Source organism: Vombatus ursinus, unplaced genomic scaffold (genome assembly GCF_900497805.2).
Source record: "Vombatus ursinus unplaced genomic scaffold, bare-nosed wombat genome assembly UNPS02005286.1, whole genome shotgun sequence".
NCBI classification, from domain to species: domain Eukaryota; kingdom Metazoa; phylum Chordata; class Mammalia; order Diprotodontia; family Vombatidae; genus Vombatus; species Vombatus ursinus.
This window is the reverse complement of record NW_020945064.1, coordinates 15,698,328-15,726,272: the sequence shown is the minus strand read 5'-3', so window position 1 is coordinate 15,726,272 and position 27,945 is coordinate 15,698,328. Positions and strand designations below refer to the sequence as shown.

Here is a 27,945-nt window from a genome sequence, read left to right as displayed (position 1 = left end):
CACACACACACACACACACACACACACACACACACACACACACACACCCCCAAAAGAAAAGACATCGAGGCCTGGAATATTAAATTTGCGAGTTGCCTTGGCCATGTGTGTTTGTCTACCAGTGTATTCTGTGTGTGTGCTCACCCTCTCCCACTGACACTGTGCATATTTGTGGGAGACTGCCCTCCAGGTTTATGTACCCCATGGCAGAAATGTTTTATCACAAGTATTTATGCTATTCCATTTCTGTAAATGCCATTGCTTTGTCAGTGATCTATAAGCATTGATTAAGCACCTTTTGTGTGCCAGGTATTGTGTTCAGCTCTGAGGATACAAAGAGGCAGAAGGTAGTTCTTTCCATCAAGGTGCTCAAAGTCTGATGGAGGATACAATAAGCAAAATAAATATGTACCAAAAAACCATATACAGAAAAAATAGGAAATAATTAACAGAGTCAACACACTAGAACTAAGAGGGATTATAGAAGGTGGAATTTTAGTTGGGACTTCAGGGAAGCCAGGAGGCAGAGGTTATCTTTGAATTAATTGTGTCCTCTGGTCAACTGGTGGTAAAGACATTATTGAGGGCTTGTGCAAAACCCCAAGGAACCTGAAAATTGGGGTTAGCACCCCTCAGGGGACCCCAGCCTCTGTTGGGAGTTAGGAGGTAGCTCTGGGGATAGAGGGTGAGCTACACTTGCATCACTGAAAGTAAAACAGGACTCTTTTCATGGTCAGCTGCCTCACAGTTATCCTCAGCTTGTGAATTTAGAGACAGAAGGAAGAATCACCCGGGGCAGCTAGGTGGTGCAATGGGTAGAATCTTAACTGAAGCCAGTACGACCTGAGTTCAAATCCAGTCTCAGACGCTAGCTGTGTGACCCTGGGCAAGTCACTAAACCTCTGTTTGCCTCAGTTTCCTCTCCTGTAAAATGGGAATAATAATAGCACCTCCCTCCCAGGATTATTGTGAGGATGAAATGAGATAATAATTGTAAAGTACTTAGCACAGTGTCTGGCACATAGTAAATGCTATATAAATGTTAGCTGTTATTATGATCTAATCTAATCCCCTCATTTCACAGATGGGGAGTCTGAGGCCTATTCGAAGTGACTTGCCCAGAGTCAAGCAGGATAAGTGGCAGAGGCTAGGTTCTCTGACTACAAATAGGCCGAGATTTGTTTGCAGATTCCCAGAAACCCCCCCAAAAAAGATATAAGCTCCTTTCTCTAATTCTGAAGCCCATTTGTGATAATTGCTGAAGTTTGAGCTGATAGACCTGCCTGAAGTCTGGGCCCTGAAAACACCTCCTGAGGCTGCCCTGGGGTCAGTGCTCTTGAACTGAAGCAGGAGGTGGATAGAGGAAGAGGGAGGAAGATGCCCTTCCAGCAGATTTCAGGGCCAAGTTCTGCTTCCAGAGAACAAAGCAGGAGGTGTACCAGGTAAGGCTGGTGTATGTGGGGACCTCTGTGAAGGGCATTCACTGTGAAACCTGAAAAAGTAGCCCTGATTTCATGTTTATCTATTTTTTTCCAACTTCTCTTTGAGGGGTGGAAATAGTTACACTTAATGGAATTATATCCATAAATCACATGGGGGGATGGGTGGCACAGGAAGTAACAGGAGGTACTTAAATTGGTGCATTTAGGATAAAGCTCATACTTTCTTTTTTTTTTTCTTTTTTTCTTTTTTTTTTGGTGAAGCAATTGGGGTTAAGTGACTTGCCCAGGGTCACACAGCTAGTAAGTGTCAAGTGTTTGGTCCCAGGTCAGATTCGAACTCAGGTCCTCCTGACTTCAGGGCCGGTGCTCCATCCACTGCGCCACCTAGTTGCCCCAAAGCTCATACTTTCGAAGGATTTTAAGGTTTGCCTCACTTGCCTCACCACCATTTCAAGAGTGATGTGTTGCCTCTCCTCATTTGCATCAACTCACTGGGATCCTTAAACTGTATTTTTTGGTTTGGTTTTTTTTTTTTTTTTTGGTTTTTGCTAGGCAATGGGGTTAAAGTGACTTGCCCAGGGTCACTGAGCTAGTAGGTGTTATGTGTCTGAGGTTGGATTTGAACTCAGGTCTTCCTTATTCCAAGGCCAGAGCTCTATCCACTGCACCAGCTAGCTGCCCCTCTTAAACTGTTTTTTAAAATATTTGGATAGAATTTCAATAGAATTAGTTTTCTTTGCTGATCCTATGTATTTTATTTTATGCATTTAAAAATATGATTCTGAGAAGGAATCCATAAGCATCAGCAGGCTGTCATAAGGGTTCAGAACCTAAACAAAAGGTTATCCCCAGAGTGACAAGTAGTAGGCACTTACTAATTGCTTATTGACTGACTGTACACTCAAATACTTACACACAGAGATTGCTTTCTCAGCAGGAGAAGGGTCACAGTTGGCAATGGAAAGTCCTTACTACCTCATCCATCAAGAGCTTGATACAGCCACAGGTAATCCTTCTCTCCTTGCCCCATCTTCTGTGAGTTCCTTTTAGGGTTTCCTCTGGGATGAGTTTACCTTTCTCTGGCTGTGGGTGGATGGTATCTGGATTCTATGACTGCATGTATAAAGTGTTTGTGGTATCCTCAGATTACAAAGTGGAATCCTGGAAAACTCACATCCCTGAGGGCGTCAGGACCATGTCTTGCCACCCAGAATCTGGGAAAGTAGGTAGAGTCTACAACCAGACCCAATGATCATTGAATACAGGGTGTGTCCTTCAGCTTGGTTCTGCCATTAAGCTAAGACTCAAAGCAGAATGATTGGCAGTGGGGCATAGGATGCCCCACAGGAGGCTAGATGAATCTTGAAACAGGAAAAGAAAGGCAGTCTTTGCCTTGCAGCTTGGCTAGATAGGTTATACTCAAGGGAGGGGTGGTGACCTTAGTCTGTCAGGAGCGTAGGTGTAATACTTGGTGTATATGCTGTGAGACAGTGCATTGAGATAGTGTAAGCAGCCTAAATCAGCTCATGGGCCACCTTCTTCAAGCCTACATAGGAAGGTGGTACATTACTCTGTTAATTATTCATCAAGAGAATGTGTTGTCCACCGGGTGACGCTGTAATCAAACCACGAGCCAAATGGTCTTTCCAGAATCTCTCTGGCACATGCCATTGCTCTGCATTTCACCTCTAAAGGTTGGTACTGATTAGTTTAAAATCTAAAGCTGACCACTCTCTGAATTTACCCAGAGAATGATATGAAATACTACTCAACAATATTAAAAATAATAAATGTATGGTTCTACCCTCACCCAACCTCTGGAACTTCTTTTCTCTGTTGAGTGACCCCCACATTCCTAGGACCCAGGGAGTCAACGTACTGTGGTCATGCAGTATGTTAGACAGAGCAAAAGTGATACGCTCTGCCCATGGGCAGGCAGATTCTCTTGTTGAGGCAGATGTCTCAGACTATGGCAGCATACAACCAGCACCCCCATATCCCCAGAGACAGCTGCTGTGTGTCTCACAGTGACAGCAAGCCTTATTCCAATATCACTCATCAGGAGCCACAGTTTCTCATGTGGCAAGCAGGATGTCTCTGTCAAGGGCCAAAAAAGAAGAAAGGTCCTAAGGTCCACTTCCTAGTGACTCTTAACTTTGTTTCTCTTTATATGAATGTGCAGTAGCCCCACCTTGGCCCCCTTGGCTCATGAGAGACGAAAGTCATTGCAAAAATACCTCCTAACTAGGCATTTGTATCTGGAAGAGGAATCAGAGACATCTATGGTCCCACCCTCCTCATTTGGCAGATGAGACTCAGAGACATGAGGTAACTTGTCCAGAGTCACAAAAGAAGTAAATAATAGATGGGGATGGGATCCAGAGCTGTGATTTCATTTTTCTGGGGAACTCCTGGTAAAGAAACTCTTCCAAAGCAAATTGGCACCTTCTCCGAAATGGGTAGTGTTAGAGGCTTGCTAGGATAACTGGGAGGTTAAGTGACAATTGATGTCACACAGTAGCCTCCTTTGAAGTTCATTCCTTCCAAGTTTATCACCCAATTAAGATTCTGGTAGCTGTCATCTGCAGCCACCTTGGATGTTCTTCTTCCTTCCTCACTGAGTTCAGTGCCTGGCTCACTATCTTTCTCTTCACCCCAACTCCAGGCCTCAAATTAGGGCTCTTCAATATACACATTGACATTCTTTCTAGCACCTTAACTTTTTAAATCTGTAATCTATCAGTTTCCATGATCTCCCTGAATCCGCTTCAGCTACCTACCAAGTTGTCAAACTTTTGGTCTTACCATCACCCATAGGTGTTCCCCTTCCATGTTGGTGAACTCCGGAATTCCTTTATCTAATCATACCTTTTTTTTTTCGCTCCATCTTTCCTTCTGCCTTATGATCCCTTACCCTGTTTACTGTGGCTTACTTACCAATTCCCCTGTCCCCTCAGTTCTTTCCCAGGCCATTACCCCTGTACTAACTATGCTCTTTTCCCTTTTCTATCTCAATCCCTTGGACTCTATACTGTCATCTACCCTTGAGTCCCTTGTCCCTTCATTCTACTTCTGACCATCCCTTACCAAACACAGGTCCGGTATTATTTGTATTATTCCCCCTGTCCACCGTCTTTGCTGTTATTGACATGCTGCTGAATGGAGATGAGGGAAATCATGGAAGCAAGTTGAGTGGGTTCACTACAGATGTATGTTATGTTATCTCCACCAGGCATTTTTTTTTTTTTTTGTGTCCAGGCAAAGCCTTTATCCCTCACTATTGGATTCACTTTCCCACTTACCACAACGGCTCTTCCAAACCTTTTCATCCCTGCTTAAGTCCTCCTTGGCACCACTCTCTCAGCTGAGAGTTAGGTCTCAGACCTAACTGAAAAAATGGAAACAATTAGCTGAAAGTTCCCTCTCTCTCCTGTTCCTTATCTCATATCACTTAGATGTCTCCCCTAACATTTCCTCCTTCACTGCTGTCTTGTGGGAAGAAGGGGCCCTTCTCCTTGCCAAGGCAAACCCCTTTGGCTGTGCAAGTGATCCCATTCCATCCTGTCTTCTTTGGCAGATTTCCCCCTCTATCATCCTACTCCCTTACAGGAATCTTCAATCTCTCCCTGTCTACTGGCTGCTTCCCTGCTCCCTACAAATAGAGGCTGGGTCAGTTCTGTGCTAATGACTCCCATATCTATTTATCCATTCCTAAATTTTCTTGACCTCCAGTCTCACACTTCTAACCGCCTTTTAGAGCTCAGACAGGATGTCCCAGGGACATCTCAAACTCAACATGTTCAAAACAGAGTTTATTATCTTTCTCCTTAAATCCTCCCCTCTCCCCAACTTCTCTGTTACTGCTGAGAGCGACACCATCCTCCCAGTCACCCAGGCTGGCAACCTGTGCTCCTCACCCACACCCACCCCATGTATCAAGTCTGTGGCCAAGTGTTGTTTCTACCTTCTCAGCATCTCTGATATCCATCCCCTCCTCTCCAATCACAGAGTCTCTGCCCTGCTGCAGGCCCTTGTTACTTCATGCCTGGACTATTGAAATAGCCTCGGTTGGTTCCCTGCTTCAGATCTCTCTCCATTAGAATCCATCTTCCATTCAGCTGTCAAAATGATTTTCCTGAAGCATAGTCTGACCCTGTTGCCCAGTGGGGTGTCACTAACCTCCAGTCATTTCCTGTTACCTCCAAGATCAAATATAAAGCCCTCTGTCTGGTGTTCAAAGCCCTTCACAGCCTGCCCCTTTCCTGCCTTTCTAGTCATCTTGGTCCTGCTGTTTTTTAAATATGACACTTCATCTCCCTGAGTTTGAGAACAACACCTCATCTGGGTTTTCCCCTGGCTTTTCTTTGTTTGTGGAACACTCTGTCTCCTCACCTCTGCCTTCTCACTTCCTTCAAGACCCAGCTCAAATCCTACCTTCTGCAAGACGACTGTCCTGCTAAGTCCCTGCCATCCTCTAAGATTCCCTTCCATTTACGCTGTATTTATCTTAAATTTGCCATTTTTTTGGCATGTTGGCTCTCCCATTACAGTGTAAGCTCCTTGAGGGCAGGGACCATGTTTTTGCCTTTCCGTGCATCCTCAGCACTTAGCTTAGTGCCTGGTACATAGTAAACCTCCTAATAATGCCTCTTAACTGACTGATAACCAGGATATGTCAGAGATGGGCTTTAGACTCAGGTCTTTCTTGATTCAAAGTCAACTCTCTATTCACCGCACAATATTGCCTCTCACAAAAGTAGCAAAGCTGAAATGAAACCTCGGGTCTTTGGACTCCAGATCCAGTGCTCTTTCCACCATAGGACATAGATGGCAGCAAGGCCAGGACTACATGGGGAGAAACATGAGAGGCAAAGTTAGACTTCATTTAAGCCTCTAGGTAACTGCCCAGGATTATGAGTTGGGTCAGGGGAAAAAAGTAGAATGCCTATCAGCATTAGTCATAGAAAAGAGATATGCAGGAAAAAAAGTAGAATCAACGTTAGTCATAGAAAGGCATATGCAGGGGTATGAAAGCATCTTCAGAGCGGCCTGTATTCTGGGGAGGAATCTGTGTGGTCAAACATGAAGTCATTGAATCTGAATTGGAAGGTCAGCTTAAAGGAGCTTAAAGGTCAACTAATCCCGCTGCCATCTGAGATGAATCCCAGACAGATGGAAGGAGAGAGAAAGAGATGGATGGAGGAAGAGAAAGATGGATGGATAAAAAGATAGATGATCTGTTGTTGTCGTTCAGTCCTTTTTCAGTCATGTCTGACTGAAAATGTGTCATGTCATGTCATGACCCCATTTGGGGTTTTCTTGGCAAAGATACTGGAGCGGTTTGCCATTTCCGTCTCCAGCTCATTTTACAGATGAGGAAACTGAGGCAAACAGGGTTAAGCGACTAGCCCAGGATCATACCGCTAGGAAGTGTCTGAGGCCAGATTGGAACTCAGGAAGATGAGTCTTCCTGACTCCAGGTCCTAAACTCTACTATACCACCTAGGTGCCCTAGATCAATTGTTGCTTACTTACTATGCACCAGGTACTATGCTAAGCTCTGGGAGTACAAACACAGGTAAGCCTGACAGTCCCTGCCCTCAAAAAGCTTCTGTTCTAATCGGGGGAGTTCAACATAGAAAGGGGACCTGGAAGGGAGGTTCTCTACAAGCCCAAGGCCTCCAGGCCTGGTTCTGGGCAAGACGGTGAAAGCTCACCTTTCAGAGCCCGAGGTGGTTCCAGGGGCAGAGCCCAAGATTCCTGTGGGCGGGAGGTGGAGGCGATGCTAGAATGTAGGCAGGCTGTTGCAAAGATGCTTTTATAAATAACATCCCTGTCAAGTGGCCGCACAACCCTTACTTGAGGACCTCCCCTGATGGGAACTCCGAATGACTCAGGGCAGATTATTCCATTTTGGGGCTGAGGTTTACTGGTCCAGAGAGCTCCAGGTAAGGAGAGCCCCTCTACCAATGCTATGTCAGCAGCAGGACTCGGGCCTGGGTCTTCCTGACTTTGAAATGGTTTCTGTCTCCTCTAGACCACACACTTTCATTCCACTTTTAGGCAGCTCTGATAATTGGGTTTTTTTTTTTTCTTGTTTTAAACCCAGATCTGCCATTCTAGTTTTTACCCCTTGCTTCTAGTTCTCCCTCTGGGGCCATAACAAGACCAAGCCTTCTTTCAGAGCACCTGACAGTAGCTGAAGCACCTGAGGATGGCCACCTCCAGCCCAACCCTTCTCCAGGCTAGCCGTCCCCAGTTCCTTAAGCCAACCCTCACATGGCATGTGTATTCCATCCCCTCCCCATCCTGGCTGTTGGTGAACTTCCTAAACTGTGGTACCCAGGACTTGACTCAGTAGTCCAGATTTAGAGTGACCAGGACAGGAGGGCTCCTCAGACTGCCCCCCACCCTGGGGGAGGAATAGGAGCAGGGCCAGAGGTACCCTCAGAAGGCTCTTGTGCTCCATATTCTCTTCAGCCCTACAACTTTCTGTTTGCTCTGTTTCTCAATGATTACTCAGTAAAGCATCTTCTGAAAACCCCAGCATTTATCTGAGTCGGACTAAGAAAGGAAGTCCTGGTGAGAGGGAGCAGTGGAGCTTGGAAGGCTCCTTGTGGTGCTGGCAGCCTTGGAATGCCCACCCTGGGACATAGGGTTTGTTGGAGGAAACTTGGGGAGCAGGTCCTAGGCTTTAGCTACTCCTAGGGCTATTTCCTGCCACCCTGGACACCCTGGGCAATCCATCAATCAACAATTATGTATTAAACACCCATGTGTGCCAGGTCATCTCTCTGAGGGGGTGCCGGGTCCAGAAACTCCCAGACTCAGAGCTCATTTCAAAGACTTTTATTGTCCTGGAAGTTTTCCATGCCTTGTGGGGGACCCTGTGACCACTAGGGTTCACTCACTCCACCTCCATTGTCTGCACAGTCTCCTCAATCATCTCCAGTGCCAGAGGTGTCACGGTTTCTTTCATCACTGCTGTAGTACCCTCTGGGTAACCATACTTGCCCTGCCTGAGAAGTAGGGGTTGGGGCGGTCCATTTATGGTCATGTCCTTCTTGCTCTCCCCATTATGCTTCTCCCCATCCCTCCAGCCCATCCTTAACCTCTCCTTTCCTGGTGTTGTCCCATCACCACACGCTGTTCCCCTGCCACGCTGTCCTGGCTCCTCACCTCTTAGAGACAACAGCTGGAGTGCTCACTGCCCTTTGGATCTTGACACCAGCTTGGGTGATCACACACACATCCACGTTGCTTCCTGAGCCCAGGTCATCCAGGATTCCGGCAGTCACTGCCTCCACCACCAGCTGCTGCCCTTCCTCCAGCTGAGGGACGGCGAGGGGATGGCCAGAGGTGGGAAAGGAGAATCAAGGTGAAGGAGAGTTAGCGGCTCAGTGAGTGTAGAAATAAAGGGAAACGAAGGGATTGAGGGGACATAGAAACAAGAAGGAAGAAGGTGAGTAGAGGTGATAAGGGAACAGAAGGTAGGGAAGGGTGAAGGGACAGAGATGAAGGAAGGCACTGAATGGACAGAGAGATGAGGGAGACAGAGGGGAAGATGGCAAAGGGGGATAGTGAGGGAACAGAGGGAGATGAAGGGGATGGGGGATGTGAAGAGGGTCTGAATAGAGCAGAAAAGAGTTAGGGGTGTGGCGGCCTTGCGTGGTGGCAGTGAGGGGTACAGAGAAGGAGTGAGAAAAGGGATCAGCCATTCTAGCCATCCCAGTCCCCCCCCCCCATCCACCCATCCATCCCCCCTTGCATCTCCCACTCTCCTCCTCTGGTCTTTCTCCCTAGGTCTCATTCCCATGTTCTCTTCAGGAAGTTGAGGCAGCTAGTTCTCTATCTCTCTTCCCCCCACCAAGCCTAGCCTCTTGAGGCACTGTGATCTCCCCAGCCCAGCCTACCCCAAGAGTGGACAAACTGCTTTTATTTAATGTGGCTGCCTCTCTCATAGGGTTGTTCTGAGGAAAGAACTTTGCCAATCTCAATGCACTTTTGAGATAAAACCTTTCACCAGAATTTAAAAAAAAACAAAAACCTAGAGTTCTTTCACTAGGAAATTGAGGTCTGACCAAACTAGAACAAAAAGGCCCTGAAGGAATGAGCCTGCAGGGCCCAGGAGCTGGATCCCAAGGGAGCCAACCCCAGCTTGGGAGCAGAATCTCAGAGCCCCGGTACCTGTTCTTCATTCGGCTTTGTCTGGTGTTGGGGGCTCTGTCTATCCTTGAATGAAGCTGGGTTTCTTCACCTGTTCTGAATTCTCATTGCCAGATGGCCTTAGGAGCACCCGTTGAACCTGTCTCTGCCCCTGGGACCACGCAGATCCCATGGACCCCCCCCCCCCCCAAAATCCTCATAGTTCATCTCCAGTTTGCCCACTCCCTTCCATCTAATGGGGAACACACATAAGCACCTTCAGATTTGCGAAGTATTTTAGAAGCCTTCTATCTTAGGAGCAGGCTGCCTTCTCTTCCCATTTCAGAGCCTTCTTGTGCTTTCCCACAATTCAGCCCCCTAATGCGTTCTCATTTCCTGGCCAGGGATGCGTCTACCTCTCAGCTCATTTACAGAGCCAGGGAGGTGGTGGACGGGGCCTGAGCTTAGCGCATCCCAGCTTTTTCTCACATCCCTCAGGTTCTTAGACCCAGGGACTTTTCTTTGATGGGTTTGCAATAAGAAAAACATTCTCCACCCCTAGTGCAAATAGCACAGAGCTGTTCCTCACAGTAAAGGAAGCTGATTTCAGTGCAGCTGCAGATAGAGAGGAATGAGAAGACAGGGAGAGCTGAAGAGAGGGAGGAGGACGAGGATGGTGGGCCAGGGGCAGGATGGGGGAAGGGAGCTGTCACCGTCATATTTGGTTTGAAGCGATCCTCTAGTACAGAAATGGCCGGTCCTTGTCCAGAGCCTTTTGGAAGGTGAGGGAGGATAGTAGTGATGAGTGGTGTTAGATTTTAGGCAACCTCCCTCAGCTTTCTCCCTTGAGGGGTCCTTTCCATAATCCCTCAAGACACACTTCCTGTCCTGGTCTGCTGCCACATACACATAGGACTGGGAGGGCTATTTTTGGGGGGGCGGGGTGGGGGGGTGGAGTTGCGTAAACATCCTTAGGGGCATTTCTCAGAGGTCTCTAAGAATGATAGTATTTATATAGCACTTTAAAGTTTACAAAGTACATATTATCTCACTTGGGTCCTCACATTAACCCTGTGAAATAGGGTGCTATTAATAAACCCATTTTATAGATGAGGAAACCAAGGCTGAGTAAGGCTGGGCAAGGAACTTGCCTGGGGTCACACAGCTAACAAGACAAGGATTCGAACTCAGTTCTTCCTGACTCCAAGCCAAATAATTGTCTATTCGTTGTACCACCCAGCTGCCATGGAAGTTACACTGGAGCAGATTTAGAATGAATATAAAGAAACCCTTTCTAACAATTATTAGCATCCTGTTTAAGGAAGCAAAGTGGAAAGAGTGTTAGATTTGAAGTTGGAGGCCCTGGATTTGAATCCCGACTCTTCTATTTACTTTCTATGTGACTGGGCCAATTACCCAAGCTCTCTGAACCTCAGTTTTCTCATTGTAAAATCAGGGTATGAACTAGATAGCCTGTTTTCTGAGATTCTGTGATTCTAGGAGTGTGGGGGTGGGGGGAGGTCTGTCTGATTAGGGACCAGGGACTCACCCATGGCAGTGAAAAGCAGATGGCTGTAGGAGCCGTGGGGATGCACACTGTAGAGATGGGGGCCTGTGATATCCACTCCCCCTACAATCAGGGAGGCCCCAATATGGCCCTGGTAGCTGTAGGGAGAAATCCATCATTTCTCCTCCCCACACCCAGGTTCCCCAAACCAGTTCCATTTCCCTCCAGCTCTTGTCTCCCACCCCATTTATCTTCCAGTTCTCATCCCAAAAAGTAACTCTGCCTCCTTCCCAGATCTCCCAAATCTCTTCTTAACGTTCCCCTCCCCAGCTCCCACGGCACCGGAAGAGCATTTGGCGAAGCATTCGTGAGACAGTGGCCACCCGTGGTTTCCGGCCGGTGGACAAAGCATGTAGCTCCATGTTGGACGCCATAATTTGTGTGGTCATGTCTGCATCCGCTGCCACCCCTGCCCCACAGCAGCTGAGGGGAGAGTAGGCATTAGAGAAAGGGAAAAGGGTCAAGCTTGGTCTAGGGGTGAAGCCTGGCCAGCTAATACTCATTATGGAAAGAACATTGAGTTTGGAGCTAGAAGGCTTGTTTTTTGAATCTCAGCTCTGCCAACAGCTCATTTCATCCCCTGTAGACTCAGTTTCCTCATTTGTAAGATAAGAGAGTTGGCTTAGATGACTTTTGATGGCCCCCTCCAACTCTAATTCCTATGTACTGAAGTCTGAGGATGAATAGGGGAGACGTTGGGCAGGGAGGTGAGATAGGAAAGGTGACTCACTAGATGTTGGGAGCGATGAAGTGGATTTTTTCACAGTTCTTGTCGGCCACAACTGAATCATTGGTGGAACGGGTGTCTGACCCAAGGATGACTCCGTCCTAGAAGAGAGGTCAGGGCTTAGTTCCAGCACTCAATACCCTACTAGCACCATCTCTACACTCCCCCCTCCAAAAAATGAATTCCCCTCCCCCCCCCCCCCCCAAGCTGATCTGTCCCTCTCATTCCTGTCCTGTCTCCCATTCCCTCTCACCTCAAACACAAGGCCAACGATGGTGGTACCAGTTTTTCGGGCACGGGGCACACGGAGTCCCTTTAAGGAAGACTCTAGAAATGCATTTCTGGGGTGTGAGAAAACGAAGAGAAGGCCCTCTGGAGCCATGAACCACACTAGAGGGGTCTTCCCAGTTCCTTGAACATACACCTTTCTATCCAGTTTAGGATTCTTTTTAGTTTTTCCTCCCTCCCCTTCCAGGACCTGCTATCTAAGAATGGCATCACCCCCTCAAGAATTCCCCCATCCCTTCCCCCACCTAGCCAGTTTCACTTTTCTTTTCCATTCCCAGAAATTCAAAGCAACGTACCCAAAATCTTCAGAGAGGGGTATCAGGGACAAGACGATTCCCTCCCTCCCTGGTCCTGGACCAGGCCCCCAGTCTCAGCCTGGCGTCCTCTTACCTCTGGCAGTTTTCGAAGGAGAAGCCCCCCCTGGGGATCCCGGGCTGAGTGCAGCATGGTTTGAGCTGGGTGGAGGTGAGGCTGCTCCAGGCTCGGCAGGGGTGACCAAGAGGAGGCTGGAAAGGTTGGGGAGGTCAGGAAGGGGCAAGAAGGAGGTGCTGGGGTCGAAGCTCCTGCAGCACAGTGAGGGGACTGTGCACAACTAATTTGGACACTTCCTTTTCTTGTAACTCCAGCTTTCACTTTCACCTTGGCTGCCGAAAGAGGAGTGGCTGGGGTGTTGGTGAGGGGTGGACGAAGGTGGGGAACAGACAGGCTGCCGGAGCTCTTTTCTGGAGCGTCCTCCCCTCCCCACCCTATCCCTTCCCTCACATCCCATCCCGGCTTAGGGCCCCCATCCCGAGTGCAGAAGCATCAAACGCAGGAGCTCCTTGCTTCCTATTTACTTCTGCTGCCGGTACGGAGGGCTTTGCAGGGGTGGGGTGGCGTGGGAGAGGCACCCTCCTGGGATTGGTGACCCTGGGAGGGTAGCTCTGCCCCTCATCACTCATGCTAATAACCACAGGGTGGACTTAGGGTTAAGTAATTTTGCCTCTCTTTGACACAGTTTCCTTATCTGAAAATGAGGGAGTTGAAATTGACCTCTGAGGTCACTTCCACCTCAGACATTCTAAGATCCTTATTCTGTTCAAATGTGCCATACCCTTCCGCTTTCTTGCCCTCTTCACAATCAAGCATAGATGTTGGTCTTCAGTGCAATAAAGTTGCATCCAGGAGTTAGGATGGAAACAGTATACATTCCCATGGGGACAGAAAGCATAGTTAGTGACTAGCTGGCCACATCCCACTCAGGACACACATCACTGGGAGATCAGTTAGTTTCAGATTGTTCAAACCCAGATACTTCATCCAGATCCATGCTGGTAATAATCATAATAACTTGTATAAACAAATATATAACTTGTATAAACAAATATATTTATATACATATATATATACATATATATATAGCACTTTAAGGTTTGCAAGGGGAGATGGATGCTGTTATCCCTATTTTACAGGGGAGGAAACTGAGGTAGGCAAAAGTTAAATGACTTGCCCAGGGTCATACAGCTAGTATCTGAGGGAACATTTGAACTTAGGTCTTCCTGAAGCCAAGTCCAATGCCCTTCCACTGTGACACCTGGCTGTCTCTGGTGGGAAGAATGTTCTGTGTCATCAAACCACTTGAGAGAAAAAAAAAAAATCTCTAAGGAAAAGTGACCAACCCCTCTCCCCATCCCTCCCTCTCTCCCTCTTCTCAACTCCCATCTCTGTCTTTCTCCCCTCCTCTCCTCCTCTCTCCCTTTGTCCTTTTCTCTCACTCTCATCTTCACTCTCTCTTTATTACTGGCTTTCCCCCCACCACTATGAACCTTCCCAGACCTCCACTAGCCTGAGAAAAACCTTTAATTAGCCTTGTTATCCCCTCAAACCGTTAGCCTATCTCTCATCCACCTGGCTCAGCTAACTCCTAGGAAAAAATTGTTTATACTTGTTGCCTTTACTACCTTACTTTACCCTTTGCTATCTGGCTTCCTGTGGCACCACTTAATGGAAACCTCTCTCTCCAAAGTTACCAACAACTTCTTAACTGATAAATCAGACGACCTGTGCTTATTCTATTTTAAAAGAACCGTTACCTTTGTGACATCCCCACCCAAAGTAAGCTCATGTGGTTTCCTGAAGAACGACACTGTGGCACGGCATACATTATTAGGGAGACATGGGGCTTGGCAGGGAAGCTCAGAAGAGAGAGTTGGTTTCCAGAGAAGGTGAGATCTCTTAAATGGCTAATGGGAGCCCCTAGAGCTTCAGGCCTGTGAAGAAAACTGCCCACACCCCCAACATGATCACCACTCTGTAATATAGTTTGAAATCTGGTACTGCTAGGCAGTCCTTCGTATTTTTTTTACCTTTTGTTCTTCCTCATGAATTTAGTTATTGTTTTTTCTAGCTCTATACAACAATTCTTTGGTAGTTCAATTGGCATGGTACCGAATAAGTAAATTAATTTAGGTAGAATTGTCATTTTTATTATATTGGCTCAGCCCTCTCATGAGCAATGAATATTTCTCCAATTGTTTATATTTGTCTTTATTTGGGTAAAAGTATTTTGTAATTGTGTTTATTTAGAACATTGTCTTGGCAGGTAGACTCTCAAGTATTTTACAATATCTGTAGTTATTTTAAATGGAATTGTTTTTTCTGTCTCTTCTGGATTTTGTTGATAATACATAGACATGGTAAAGATTTACATGGGTTTATTTTATATCCTTCAACTTTGCTAAAGTTGTTCATTGTTTCAACTAGTTTCTTAGTAGATTCTCTAGAATTTTCTAAATATAGCATCATATCATCTGCAAAGAGTTATAGTTTTGTTTCCTCATTGCCTATTTTTATTCCTTCAATTTCTTTCTTTTTTCTTTTTTTTGTTATAGCTAGCCTTTCATTTTGTTTCATTTTGTTTTTGTTTTTTTTTTTTTTCTAAGCAGTTGGGGTTAAGTGACTTGCCCAGGGTTACACAGCTAATAAGTGTCAACTGTCTGAGGCCAGATTTGAACTCAGGTCTTCCTGACTCCAGGCCAGTGCTCTATCTATATCTATAGAGGCATCACCTAGCTGCCTCTATAGCTAGCATTTCTAATACAATATTGAATAATAGGGGACATCCTTACCTTACCCCTAATCCTATTGGGAAGATTTCTAGATTATCCCTATTACAGATAATGCTTGCTCTTCATTTTAGACTGATACTTCTTATCATTTTGAAAAAACTCTCTTTAGTCTGAATGTAGATTGAAGCATACTATTTGCTTTCTCTTTTTTTTGTTTCTTCTTTCTTGTGGTTCTCCCATTCATTCTAATTCTTCTTTACAACATGACTAATGTGAAAATGTATTTAATAAGAATGTATATGTAGAGCCTATATCAGATTGCATGCTGTCTTGGGGAGGGGGGAGGGGGAGAAAATTTAAAACTCAAAAGCTTATGGAAGTGAATGTTGAAAATTAAAAATAAATTAATAAAAAAAACGAAAAAGAAAACGCTCCATTTATGCTTCCTATTTTTTAAAATAAGAATAGGTATTATATATTGTCCAAAAAAAGTATAATTATTTTTAAAAATGAAATGAGCAGAACCAGGAGAACAATTTACACAGTAACAGCAATAATGTAAAGATAATCAACTGTGAAAGGCTTGGTAACTCTGATCAACCATAATTCCAAAGGTCTCATGATTAAACATTCTATCCACTTCCAGACTGAGAACTGACGGACTCTGAGTGCAGATGGAAACATATGTTCTTTTCCTTCCTTTTTTAAATCTTGGACATAGTTAATGCAAGAATTAGTTTTGCATGATTGTATCTATTTGTAATGGATTTTATTTTTCTTGCCTTCTCAATAGATGAGGGCATGGGAAAGGGGAGAGAGAGAGAATTCAGAACTGAAAATAAGATAAAATTGAATTTTAAAAATGTGTGATGAAATGTCCTAGAAATAAGGCAGGGGTGGAGAGGGAGGCCATGAGCCAGGTACTGAACTCATTTAGAAAGGAGGGAGAATGTCTTGGGGGTTGATAGATAGTGGCTACCAGAATCTTGATTGGGTAACACATTTTGATTGCACAAACCTAAAAAATGAAGAGGTTCCTTGAGTGATAGTGATAAAGAGAGGATCTGGAAGTGGCAATCAGGAGCAAGGAATATTCTGATTCCTTACCATGACTAGTGAGTCTGGGGGTAAGAGAGAAAATGAAGCCAGTACTGGAAAGGTGGTCATCCAGAAGGAGCCAGGTCTTAGGGAGAGCTAGAAAATGGCAAAAGAAAAAGTTCAAAATGAAAGGAAGTTTGTGAATCATGGACAAAAATTCCATAGAGGGCATGGTGGAAGGGGCGAGTAGATCTGGAGTCAGACATTGGGAAGGTAGGAAGTGGGTGGGAATGTTGTTGTTCGTCCTTCATTCTTGAAGAGGACCATGATATCAGGAAAGTGATGTCATGACACGCAAGTGCATTGGATTGATGTGAGGGAGGGCTGTGCAAAATCACCAGCCTCACCCTCTCCTCCGGAGCCATCTGGGTCCAATGGCTAGATATAGATCAGGACAACTGGAGATGACCCTAGATGCAGTGGGAGGGCTTGGCCTTTTTAAATTAAAGTCTTTCCCAGGTCTCAGTTTGTCTGAGGCAACACCCATTCAGTGATTAAGGCTAGGTAAGAAATGAGGCAAAAAAATAGCCTCTTTTACCTACTTAAAAAAAAAAATCGGGGCAGCTAGATGGCGCAGTGGTAGAGCACCAGCCCTGGAGTCAGGAGGACCTGAATTCAAATCCAGCCTCAGACACATAACACTCACTAACTGTGTGACTCTGCGCAAGTCACTTAACCCTAATTGCCCTCACCAATTAGGTGAGAGGAAGACCAAAACTGGGACAATTAACTCTTTTGCCCCGTGTAGTTTCATTTATTATTTCTTGAAATACAGCACTAGAAAACGAGGCTTTGATAAAGCCCATTGGAATTCAAATGGAGTCATGTGACCATGCCTTAAACCCGAATCACTCTGGCTCTCACTGACTGGCCAACAATAGGTCCCAGCTCAAGCCTCACTTGGTCATTGTTTGGATTTTAATAGTTGAGAGTGAGGATGGGAATGAGGGCCCACATATTGAGGTTGTAGAGGAGATTTGTTCTTATGAAATTGGTGGTTCAGAATCTCAAGGATGGAGGTCTTCAGTGTAGAAGGCTGCAGAAAATTCAAGAGGGATGAGGGCTAAGAAAAAAAAACTCACCAGATCTAGAAATTGAACATTACAGCCAACCTTTATAGCATGCAGTTCTAATCATGTGGTGGGGCTGGAAGCCAGATATCACTCAGTTTTACATATGTAAATGTACTTATCGTGTAATATTATGTTCTATGGGTATGTCTGTGTCTTTTCTCCCTCTATGACTATAAAAACCACAGGGATCCTTTCCTATCTAAACTTTCTATCTCTCCTTCATCCCCCATCGCCTATCACAGTGCTCTGCACACAGTACATGCTTAATCAATGTTTATTATTGTTCTCCTCCCATTTCCAGAGAATCAGACCCTCCTTCCTCCCTAGTCACTCCAGAGTCAGGCTTCAAAGAAGAGGTTTTTATACATGGTGTCTGATGTCTCCTCGATCCCAGGCAGAGCTGTAGCAGGAGGGGCCCAAAGTCAGGAGCAGAGCCAAGTTTTAAACGGATGTGGTGCCGTCGGCCCTTTTGGCCACCTGGAGTAGACTACTGGCCCCTCACGTGTGGTCTGTGACCTTTTCTGTTTCTGGGAGTCGAAGCCAAGTGGGAGTCCTTGGAGGGGGCAGGGTCTGAGTGGGAGTCCTTGGTGGCCTTTGTCCGATAGGTTCCCAACAAGATGGAGTTGATGTAGTCCAGTGTCTGGTTGTTGAAGACCATGTTGAGATGTTGCAGGCCGGGGACTGGAAACACGTGGACCGGCTGGGGCTGCTGGTCACGCCAGCGAGAGCAGAGCTCCATGCTGCGGGTGGCCACAGTATCATCACCGTCTTCATACAGAACAGACACAGGGTCATTGTAAGGGAAACCCTCGTCGTAGATGTAGGTGTGGGGTGTCGGCAGCCCCACACCGTAGAGGCAATAGACCTCCACGCCTGGTGCGGGCAGCCCCGCCAGCAGGTCACGTGTTTGTAGCCACATGTACCAGCCATCTTCAAAGTGCAGGTCGGCAAAAAAGCGCTGAAAGTTCTGAAAGGTGTAATTAATGTTAGGTGTGGAGAAGAAGACATGGTCGTCGGGCCAAGCGAGGCGGGAAGGGAACATCCACGGGGAGGCAGTGGTCCTCCGCTGTTCCTCTCGCAGTTTGATGTTTGACATGACCGGGATGCCCTGGTTGTCACCTGTGTGCAGGGGACAGAGTGAGGGCCCACCCCAGAATTCAGTGCCAGACTTGCCAATGACCCCAAACCTAGCACCATCACTCACTACCCCCAAACCCAATCCATGTCTTGATTAAAACCAGATTCTGATCCTAAATATGCTCCAGACCCCACCCACAAATCCACGGATCCCCGTTCACATTCCAGCTTCAAACCCTTACCTTAGCCCTAAACCACCAAATGGTCACAGCCTTGCTCAGGCTTAAGCGTAGACCTCAAACTGATTCACACTCTGTCTTTTACGCTTTCTTTGTATCTTCACTGCTTACCACATATTTGTCATATGGTAGGTACTTATAAAATGTTACTGACGACCTGGCCCCTAGTACACCTCAGACTCAGGTACAGACCTGGAATCTGACATTAGGTACTGACCCAGATCCTCAACTTGGCCTGACTCAGAACCAGAGCCCTGGGACTCTGACATTCCTATTTTCCCTCACTGTCAGACTCACACCTGTCCCTTCTTTTTCCCACTGTATCCTCCCATTACCCCATCTCTGCCACGAGCCCTGGGAGGGATTCAGGAGGCAAAATCTCAAATGGTGTCACAGATATGAAGGGAGGCCAGAAAATCTATATCCACTCCTAGGTGGATTATATCTGGTATATGTACATATGTACATAGATCAGGATGTGTTTCTGTGCGTCCATGGGAATCAGTATATATGTATGACCTGTATGGAGGGACATGTGGTTGGGGGCTGGTTCTGTGTTTTTGAGAGTGTGTGTTTGTAAGCGGGGTCGGCGCTGTGTCTGAGGGGATCTGTCTGTGTGTCCGTAGGTGTCTCTGAGGATTTTTACATGTATGCATTTATGCATTTCTGTTTTTCCCGGTGTCGTCCTTACCGGAAGCTAGGACCTTCATAGGTTTGATGGAGCCAGCCCAAGGGGCCCCCAGCGCAATAAAGCCGTCAATGAATCGGTCCTTCCAGGCCTGAGGCTGCCGCAGAAGGAAGTAGAGCAGATGAAGGTTGCCCAGGCTGTGTCCAATGAGGAAAATGGGCTTCCCGTAGGCGGTGTACATCTCCTCCACTAGCCCTTCCAGCTTCTTAAAATATTCTTCCTGCTGAGCTGGGGCCAGAGAGGTGTGGGACACCAGACCGGACCCCGTGCCCTGGGTTCCCATCCCTCCTCAAATCCATCCATGCCCAGTGCCTTCCCTCCACACCCCCACCCCTACTCACTGGGGTCCAGTCTCCAATCGTAAGGTGCAGCCCTGACCGTCTCATCCCGCACGTAGCCATTGTTGACAAGATTTTGGACTAGTGTGTGCATGTAGCCTTCATTGGGGTGGAGATACAGGATAAAGGGTTACTTACAGTTATAGGGGTATGCAGGGCCCCAAGGGCAGAGCCCTCAGGGTGGTGCTCTACCTCCTCCATCCGACCCAACCCTCCAGAGCGTGGGTCTTGTGGGACTCTTTCCCTCCAGTGAGGCCGGGACTTCGGTGTCGAGCATTATGGGGTTGCTTCCAGGCTTTCATGGAATCAGCCTGGGTCCCCAGCTTTATACCTGCCTACCTGCCAGCTTGTTGGGGTCCAGATACTCCACGGAGAAGGTTTTGCCAAAGCCCGGGACCCGAATCTGCACACCTGGGGCATTGGACATTTGTCCTGTGGTCCTGTTGTAGACCACCCTGCAGAGTCAAGAAGGAGGTTCAGCCTCCAGAGAGTGGGGTATGTGTGTGTGTGTGTATGCATGCGTGTTTGTGTGTATGTTGGCATGACTGTGTGCAGACAGCAGGAAGCAGATGTAGGTGTGGACGACTACACCTAGAATCAAACACAGGCTGAGCTGCCCTGTCTCTGGGGTCTCTCAACACTGAGCTTCTGTGACCCAGGTTGTTGTATAGGATGCACGGATGTCCTGGCATCCACGGCCAGTTGTTCAACATAGCCTGGAGAAAGTCCTGAGTGTGACTCCTACTTGGGGGTCACTTCTCTCTGGGCCAGTTTCTTCATCGCTACAGTGAGGGTAATAATCCTTTACAGCCTGTCTCATTGGATCAAATGAACCAATGGACGTCAAAAGTTTGCCAAGCTTAAAGTGTATTTGAGTATGTGGAGGGATCTGGACCAGGGCCTTGGGGGTGGTTGGGGATCTCTTTGGTTTTGGGAGGGGGCTGAGCGTGGGTCTCAGGGCCCACCTAGTGTTGTCAATCCAACAGTCAACCCCGAGGGGCAGGAACATGTTGAGGTCAAACCAGATGGTGAAGAAGTCATCTGTCTTCCGGTAGCACAGCCAGTTGACCACATTTGGCTTGTCCAGCTTGGCTTCCAGTTGGTTCCCCAAGCAGCCAGGCACTGTGGGCACGGGGGCTCTCACTCTCACGCATCACACATTCCTCACTTGCTCTCCCCCTTCCCCTTGTCCCTTGTGGGAGGAGGTTGTAATTCCAAACCCTGGGCTCACACCAGGAAGCTGGGGGGAAAGGGGGGCATGGTCCCTGACCCCCCACTTAGGACAGAGCTAGACAAACACAAACATCCCTTTTCTTCCCTCCAGGGCCTCAGCCAAAGTCCAGGATGGAGCAAACAGTCTGGGCAGGGCCCTGCACAAGAGGCCAGCAGACATTACGAGGTGAGGTGTGGATCGGTGGGGTTTGGGGGAGGGAAGAGGAGACCCAGGTCACCCCACCAGCCAGGACTCCCTCCCTTTGTCCCAGCCCACAGCTAGGGATGGGCTGGATTTCTAAGACCCAGGGGACATCCTTCCCGTCAAGCTGGGCCGTTAGGTTAGTAGCTGAGGCTGGAGGAGGAGACGCTGCTTTGCACTCCTGGAGCCCCGATTCTACCGATAGGCAGAACCCCTCACCCAGCTCCCCGCCCCCTCCTCCCCCAGGCCCTCACCCTCAGTGGCCCAGGTGGGAGGGGTGGGGCCGGGGGCAGCCTTACCAAGCACTACGGGTCTCGTGTGGTTGTTGAGGGCAGCCTTGGGGGTGGCGCTTGGGGGAAAGAGGACGTTGAGGAGCCAGAAGGAGGTAGCCGAGGGGAACAGGAGGAGGAAGCCCAGGAAGGAGTAGCGGCAGTCCAGTCGTCCCAGGAGCCCCATGCTTGCCGTGCCTGGAGCAAACACAGGCCAATGCTCGGCCCCTTATCGGGGAAGTGTGGGTGGCAGGGGGAGGGACCGGAGGAGGGCAGCGGCTGGAGGAGCCCGGGGAACCTGAGCGTTGGGGGTGGGAGGGCTTGGGACTTGGTGCTCTGGGGGCAGTGGGAGGGGCCTGGGGAAATGAGGAGGGAGGGAGCTAGGGGGAGGGAATCTCCTGGCTAGGGGAGGCTGGGAAAATGTGGGAAAACTGGCCAGGGCACTGACCTTGGGACCTTCCCTAGGAACTCAGGACACTGAAGCCAGTGAACCAGGGTAGCCAACCGGGACTCTGCCCTTGTAATTTGTGCCTACTGGCACAAAGAAGGCCAGTAGAATGCTGGATTCAGAGTTAGGAAGACTCGAGTTCAAATTTCACTTCTAACTCCGGGCAAATCCCTTGACCACTCGACCTCGGCATCCTCATCTTGTAACATGGGCTGTTGTGAGGATCAAAGGAGAAAACAAAGGGGAAAAAAAACCCAATCCGAATGCTAGCTGTTATTACTAATGGGGTAGGATGAATTGCTGCCCTCATCCCTGCTCTCCGGGCTGCCTTTCAAGGGGAACCTGGGTTCAATCCCATCTCAGCCACTTACCAGCCGAGTAACATTTGGGCAGGTTACAATCCCTCAGGACCTCAGCTTCTTCCTCTGAAAAATGAGATTGGGCTAACGTTCTCAGATCCCCGAAGAGAATAGTGGTGACAATGATGATGCTAATAGTAATAATAATGATGGTAATAATAATAATAGCTAACATTTATATAGTGCCAGTCCCTGCACTAAGTGCTTTACAATTATTATCTTACTTGATCTTCACAACAACCTTGGGAGGTTTTTGTTGCTGTTCAGTCACTTTCAGCCCTGTCTGACTCTTCCTGACCCCATTTGGGGTTTTCCTCGACAGATACCAGAGTGGTTTGCCATTTTCTTCTCCAGCTCATTTGACTCATGAGGAAACTGAGGCAAACAGGGTTAAGTGACTTGCCCAGGGTCGCACTGCTAATGTCTGAGGTCAGATTTGATCTCAGTCTTTCTGACTCCAAGTTGGGTGGCATGGCATTGTAGTAACAGTGCTGGAACAAGGGCCTGGAAGAGCAGAGGCTGAATCCTACCTTGAATACTTGCCCTGGGCAAGACACTTAAGCTCAGTGGGCCTCAGTTTCTTCATCTGTGTAAAATGGGAATAACAGCACCCACATCCCCAGGTTTGTTGAGTCAAATGAGATCATGTACACCGCGTGCTTTCCAAATCTTAGATCACTGTAGAAATGTGAGCCAGTATTATTTTCAGTCCAAGATCTTACGATCCTTAGGAATCTAATTCAAGTCCTGGCTTTCTCTTTAAAAAAAAAATTTCCTCAAGGGCCCAAAAGAGTTCTGAGCACATAGTAGCACTCACTAAATGCTTCTTGATTAACTGGAGTGTTTTACCTTTTTTTCTATCCTTTTTAAAAAGCACTTTGCATTTGGGGTGTTTTGTGTTTTGTTTTTTGGGGCTTTTTGGGGGAGGCAATTAGGGTGAAGTGACTTGCCCAGGGTCACGGAGCTAGCAGGTGTCTGAGGCCACATTCGAACTCAGGTCCTCCTGACTCTAGGCTCTGTGCACCATGGCGCCACCTAGCCGCCCCTGCATTTATTTTTAATCTTATTTTTATTGGCATCTTTTACAATGAAATCTCAGGTCCAGTCCTTATATCTTTTGTTTTCACATCACTTTCATTTCTGAGTATTTCTCTTCCCTCTACCCAGTGAGCCATCCTTTGCAACAAAGAAGCAGTTCAATATGAAAGCAGATGTAACTTTATATACCCAGAGTTCCCCACCTCTGCAAAGATAGATGTGTTTAAAACTAATGGCATCTTAAGTGTATACATTATATATCTGTAGTTACCAGCCTCTGCAAAGATGGAAGGTATGTTTAAAAACCAACTTTGTTTGAAAGTGTATGCAACATTATATACCTGCAGCTCCCCACCTCTGCAAAGATGGGAGGTGTGTTTAAAACCAACTATGTTTGAAAGCATATGCAACATGTATAACCTGTATCAGCCTGCTTGCCATCTTGTGGAGGGGGGAGGGGAGAGAGGGAGAAAAATTTGGAACTCAAAATCTTACAAAAAATAAATGTTTGAAATTATCCTTACATGTAATTGGAAAAAATAAAATACTATTTACTATTAAAATAAAAAAAACAAATAACTGGAGGACTATTCAGTGTTCATGGCTAGGCCATGACAACGTAATAAAAATGACAATATTAATTAAAAAAAAAGCAAGCATTTGCAACATTATATACCTGTAGTTTCTCATCTCTGCAAAGATGGCAGTGTGATTCTTCAACTCTTCCCCAGAACCAAGCTTGGTCATTATAGTTACACACCATCACGTTTCACTTTTTTCTGGCAAAGTGGACAGAACACTGGATCTGGGGTCAGGAAGACCCAAGTTCAAATCCCAACTCAGACACTTAGCAGCTGTGTGAGTCTGGACAAGTCTACTTTAGTTTCTCTTCCTTAAAATAAGGATAATTAACAGCAGGGTTACTGTGAGGATCAAATGAGAAAATATTTGTGAAGTGCTTTGCAACCCTTTCAACGCCATATAAATACTAGCAATTATTATCGTTGCTGCTGTTGTTGTAGCCACTGTATATATTGTGTCCTGGGTTCCACTTCCTTTGCTCTGCATTGGTTATTAGCGGCCTTCCCACGTTCCTCTGAAACCTTCACATTAATTGTTTCAAACAGTTCGAGAACACTGCGTTCCATTCGTGTACCATAAGTGGTTCAGCCATTTGCCAAGTGATCCTTTCACCTTTTAGCGAAGGCAAGAATTGTGTCTGGTGCCTTGGAGAGTATGGGGGGGAGGGGTGCAGAGTCTGCAGAGGGGCCGCTAGGTGGCACAGTGGGTACAGCCCCAGCCCCGGCGTCAGGAGGACCTAAGTTCAAATCAGACCTCAGATGTGTACTAGCTGTGTGATCCTGGGTAAGTCACTTCACCCCGACTGCCTCCAAATTTTAAAAAAAAGAGCGTTTGCAGGGCATAGTGGACAGAATTCAGGATCTGGATTCAAATCCCAGCATCCCTAAAGGCGGCTGTTTTTAGCTTTGTTTAAAGCTCTCAGTCTCTAGAGCTGGAAACCAGGGGAGACTCCCCAAACGGGAAGGGGTTGTTGAAGCACGGGAAGCGGAATCTCCCCGCCCACCGGACAACTGGACTGGGTCCCAGGGAAGGAGCCAGAACCAAGCCAGGCATCAACAAAGGACAAGGACAGCGAGGGAGGCCAGGCTGGGGCAGAGCCAGCTCCCCATGACCTCACAGCTGTTTTTGAAACTGGACGCTCGCTCGCTCCCTCCCTCCCTCAGCCAAAGAAGGAAACAAAACCAGGCCCGGAAAGTGGGAGTAGAAGTCAGTAAACAACGTTTTATTGGGAAAACAAACAAGTAACAACTCAAAACTCAGGGGGACCTTCTGCTCCGTCCACTTCTGTTTCCCGGGCCAGGCCGACTCCCCAAGGCCGGCTGGTGAGCTCAGAGCGGGTGTGTCTGCGCCCTCACAGCCTGGTGGCTTCCTCGGGGCAGGGATGTGCCCGCCGTCAGGGGAGTAGCCTCCCCCTCCCCCTAAGCATCTGCCTTTCTGTTCTCTTGCACCCTTGCCACCTTCTCGACCAATAAATACACAAATAAATAGGGCGCGGTCCCCAGCGGGCCACGGCCACCTGCAAACATAATCCTCATCTCTCTTAGCTTCATTGATTGCCGTCTCTGAAATTGCCTCCACAACACCCTCCTCACTGCCTCGCGGGTCTAGAGAGTCAGGAAGAAGGGGGGACAGGGTAAGGGGCCTGGGGAACAGCCTTCCAGGCCTAACCCCAGATCTCAAAGCAAAGCTTCCAAGAACAGTTCTGGGAACGGCCTTCCCCGCAGCCCCTCCCGCACTAACACACTGCACCGAGCCCTCGTCTACCAGGCGTTAAGCTTCAAAGTCGGCCGCTGTGGGCAGAAGGTGAAACGGGAGGTGAGGAGTGCGGGAGGGGCTGGGGTCTTGGGGGATGCCCGGCTCTCACCCTCGGCCCCCGGGGGCACAGGAGGGGACAGCGTGGGGGAGCGGGGGCAGGAAGGGAAGCAGGAGCTGTGGCTATCCATTTCGCACTGGAGTGTCCGTCGCTGGCCAGAGAGGATCCGGTGGACCCCCGCTCAGGAGTAGATGGTGATGACCTCCCGGCCCCCACCCCTCACCAGCAGCACCCGCTCCAGGCCTTCTGTCAGCACTTCCAGGAACTCCATGTCTGAGCAGGGAGTCAAGGGACGTAAGTACCGGGCCATCCGCAGGCCTGCCTCTCATCCTCTCAGGACCAAATGATTCCCCGACCACCACGGGCCATGACAGGGCTTGGCCGCAGCGACCTTTCCCTCCCGTGAAGCCCGCTGTGGTTCTTACCCTCAGGACTGCTTCTATGGTGCTAATCATGTCAATAATCATATCGGCTAACACTTCAGCACACATGACCAGTCTCTCTATCTAGACGATGATCTTCTAGAGGGTTACGATGGTGGCATAGCAGAAAAAGTGTCTGGCTTCTAATCAGGAGACCTGCGTTTGTATCCCAGCTCTGATGCCTTGGGACCCATGGCAAGTCACTTAACCTCTCTGGGCCTCAGCTTCTTCATCTGGAAAATGGGAGCAGTAACGCTTGCAATCTCTACCTCTGGGCATCTAGAGTAATGGATGGGATTTATAATAAGTGTGAGTCTCTGGCACTGAGCACGGGGTGATAAAAGCTGGGGGAAGGCGCAGGATGACTCCCCTCAGTATATCAGCCTGCCGCTTTACCTCGCAGCTGCTCTGCTGAATGAGGCTCCATCACCAGCCAGAGGGGAGAGCGGTCGGCATCCTCAGAGCCAGGGCCCTACCCCGGGCGGCTGTGCGGGCTCCCCGCTGGCGCCAAGGCTTTGACCTTAGCCCCGAGCAACCCGAACCTTGCAAAAGCCCTCGCATCTCCTACCAAACCCCAGGCTAGCCTCAACAAACTCATGCCCAAAGGATACAGTTCTCATCGCCATCGCTGTTTTTGGGTGGACCAGGCATGTTCAAAAGGACGAGCCGGGCATCATGGGAGCGATTGACAATGACCTCGTTCAGTTTGACAGCCGTGTGCATCCTCCGGACGTTAGACTGATCTCTGTGAATGAGCCAGAGGGCCAGGGTCGGGCACAGCTGCCAGGGGACCGAGCACAAGCCAGTGGAGAGTGGAGAGGGGGTCCTTGCCTGCATCTTCTAGGGCCACAACGGCACTCTGGCTTCTGGCCTCTCACCTCCATCCATCTCCCCACCCCTCCAACCACACTGAGGCACAGGCTTTCCCAGTAAGGAGAGACCTCTCAGGCCATGTGGTCTGAGCCACGCCTGACAAGAATCCCCTCCATGTCAACGGTCAGCAAGGGGTCACCTGGCCTTTGCTGACAGGAGCGTAGCCATCTTCTTTGTTCTCTCTTCTCCCTTCCTTTCTTCCTTCTCTCTCTTCCTCCCTCTTCTTTCCTCTCTCCTCTCTCCCTTTCTTCCCTTCTCTTTTCCTTCTTCCTCTTCTTTTCTCTTTCTCCTTTCTCTTTCTTCCTTATCTTTCTTCCTCCTTCTTTCCTCTGCTCTCCTCCATTCCTTTTTTTTCCTTTCCCTTCTTTTCCTTCTCTCTCTCCCTCCCTCCTCTCTTTCCCTGCCCTTCTCTTCCTCCCTCCCTCCTTCCTTTCCTTCTTTTCCCCCTTCACAGAACCTCTTCTTAACATCATGCCTCAATCTACCTCTTTGCAGCTTCACCCATGGCCCCCAATTTTGCATTCACGTCCAATTCCTTTCCCACGTTCCAGCCCTTTAAATACCCGAACAGAGGGACTGTGTCCCCATTACGTCTCTTTTCTCCAGACTAAATACCTCTAGCTCCTTCAACCCACCTTTATGCCCCGTGGCCTTAAGGCCCTTCACCACCCTGGCTGCCCTCAGCTCGGCCTTCTCCAGCTTCCCTGATGTAGACCCATACTGCCCCTCTGCCCACACACACTGGCCTCCATACTTTCACACACCACACCACACCCTCCTCTCTGCTCCCCCAGTGGAGGAGACCTCCAGTCTCTACATAGCCCTTCCTTTCCCCTGCACATACATGATACCTAGACACGCAAGGACTCCAGCGCCTCTTCCATGGGACCTTGTTTGATGCACTGTTAGTCATGACCTTCCCTCCAAGACTGCACAGAATTCTGTCTGCACCTCTCTAATCCACCAACCATGTACATGTTACGGTTCATGTCTATCTA

The 27,945-nt window shown here is 48.1% G+C and overlaps 3 protein-coding genes across 4 annotated transcripts in view; all 3 read right to left on the bottom strand.

The window, feature by feature from the left end:
* Window positions 1-8,276: 8,276 nt before the first annotated feature.
* Window positions 8,277-12,878, bottom strand: PSMB10 (proteasome subunit beta 10). The gene is given in 9 exon segments (XM_027847738.1): window positions 8,277-8,461; window positions 8,622-8,773; window positions 10,301-10,359; window positions 11,137-11,252; window positions 11,437-11,577; window positions 11,885-11,982; window positions 12,135-12,222; window positions 12,560-12,588; window positions 12,590-12,878. Coding segments are annotated over 9 exon segments (822 nt in total). The 5' UTR covers window positions 12,617-12,878; the 3' UTR covers window positions 8,277-8,349.
* A 4,530-nt stretch (window positions 12,879-17,408) lies between these two features.
* LCAT (lecithin-cholesterol acyltransferase) lies at window positions 17,409-21,714 on the bottom strand. The gene is given in 7 exon segments (XM_027847237.1): window positions 17,409-17,984; window positions 17,986-18,506; window positions 19,395-19,619; window positions 19,733-19,828; window positions 20,069-20,184; window positions 20,695-20,851; window positions 21,443-21,714. Coding segments are annotated over 7 exon segments (1,371 nt in total). The 5' UTR covers window positions 21,600-21,714; the 3' UTR covers window positions 17,409-17,885.
* A 3,326-nt stretch (window positions 21,715-25,040) lies between these two features.
* The window catches only part of SLC12A4 (solute carrier family 12 member 4), a 64,284-nt gene continuing 61,379 nt past the window's right edge, over window positions 25,041-27,945 (bottom strand). For both annotated transcript variants that reach the window (XM_027847221.1, XM_027847229.1), the window contains 2 exons: window positions 26,686-26,819; window positions 25,041-25,925 (listed from right to left, as the gene is read on the bottom strand). In XM_027847221.1, the coding sequence (XP_027703022.1) occupies window positions 25,834-25,925; window positions 26,686-26,819 (226 nt within the window). In that variant the 3' untranslated portion in view covers window positions 25,041-25,833. The remainder of the gene's footprint in view (window positions 25,926-26,685; window positions 26,820-27,945) is intronic.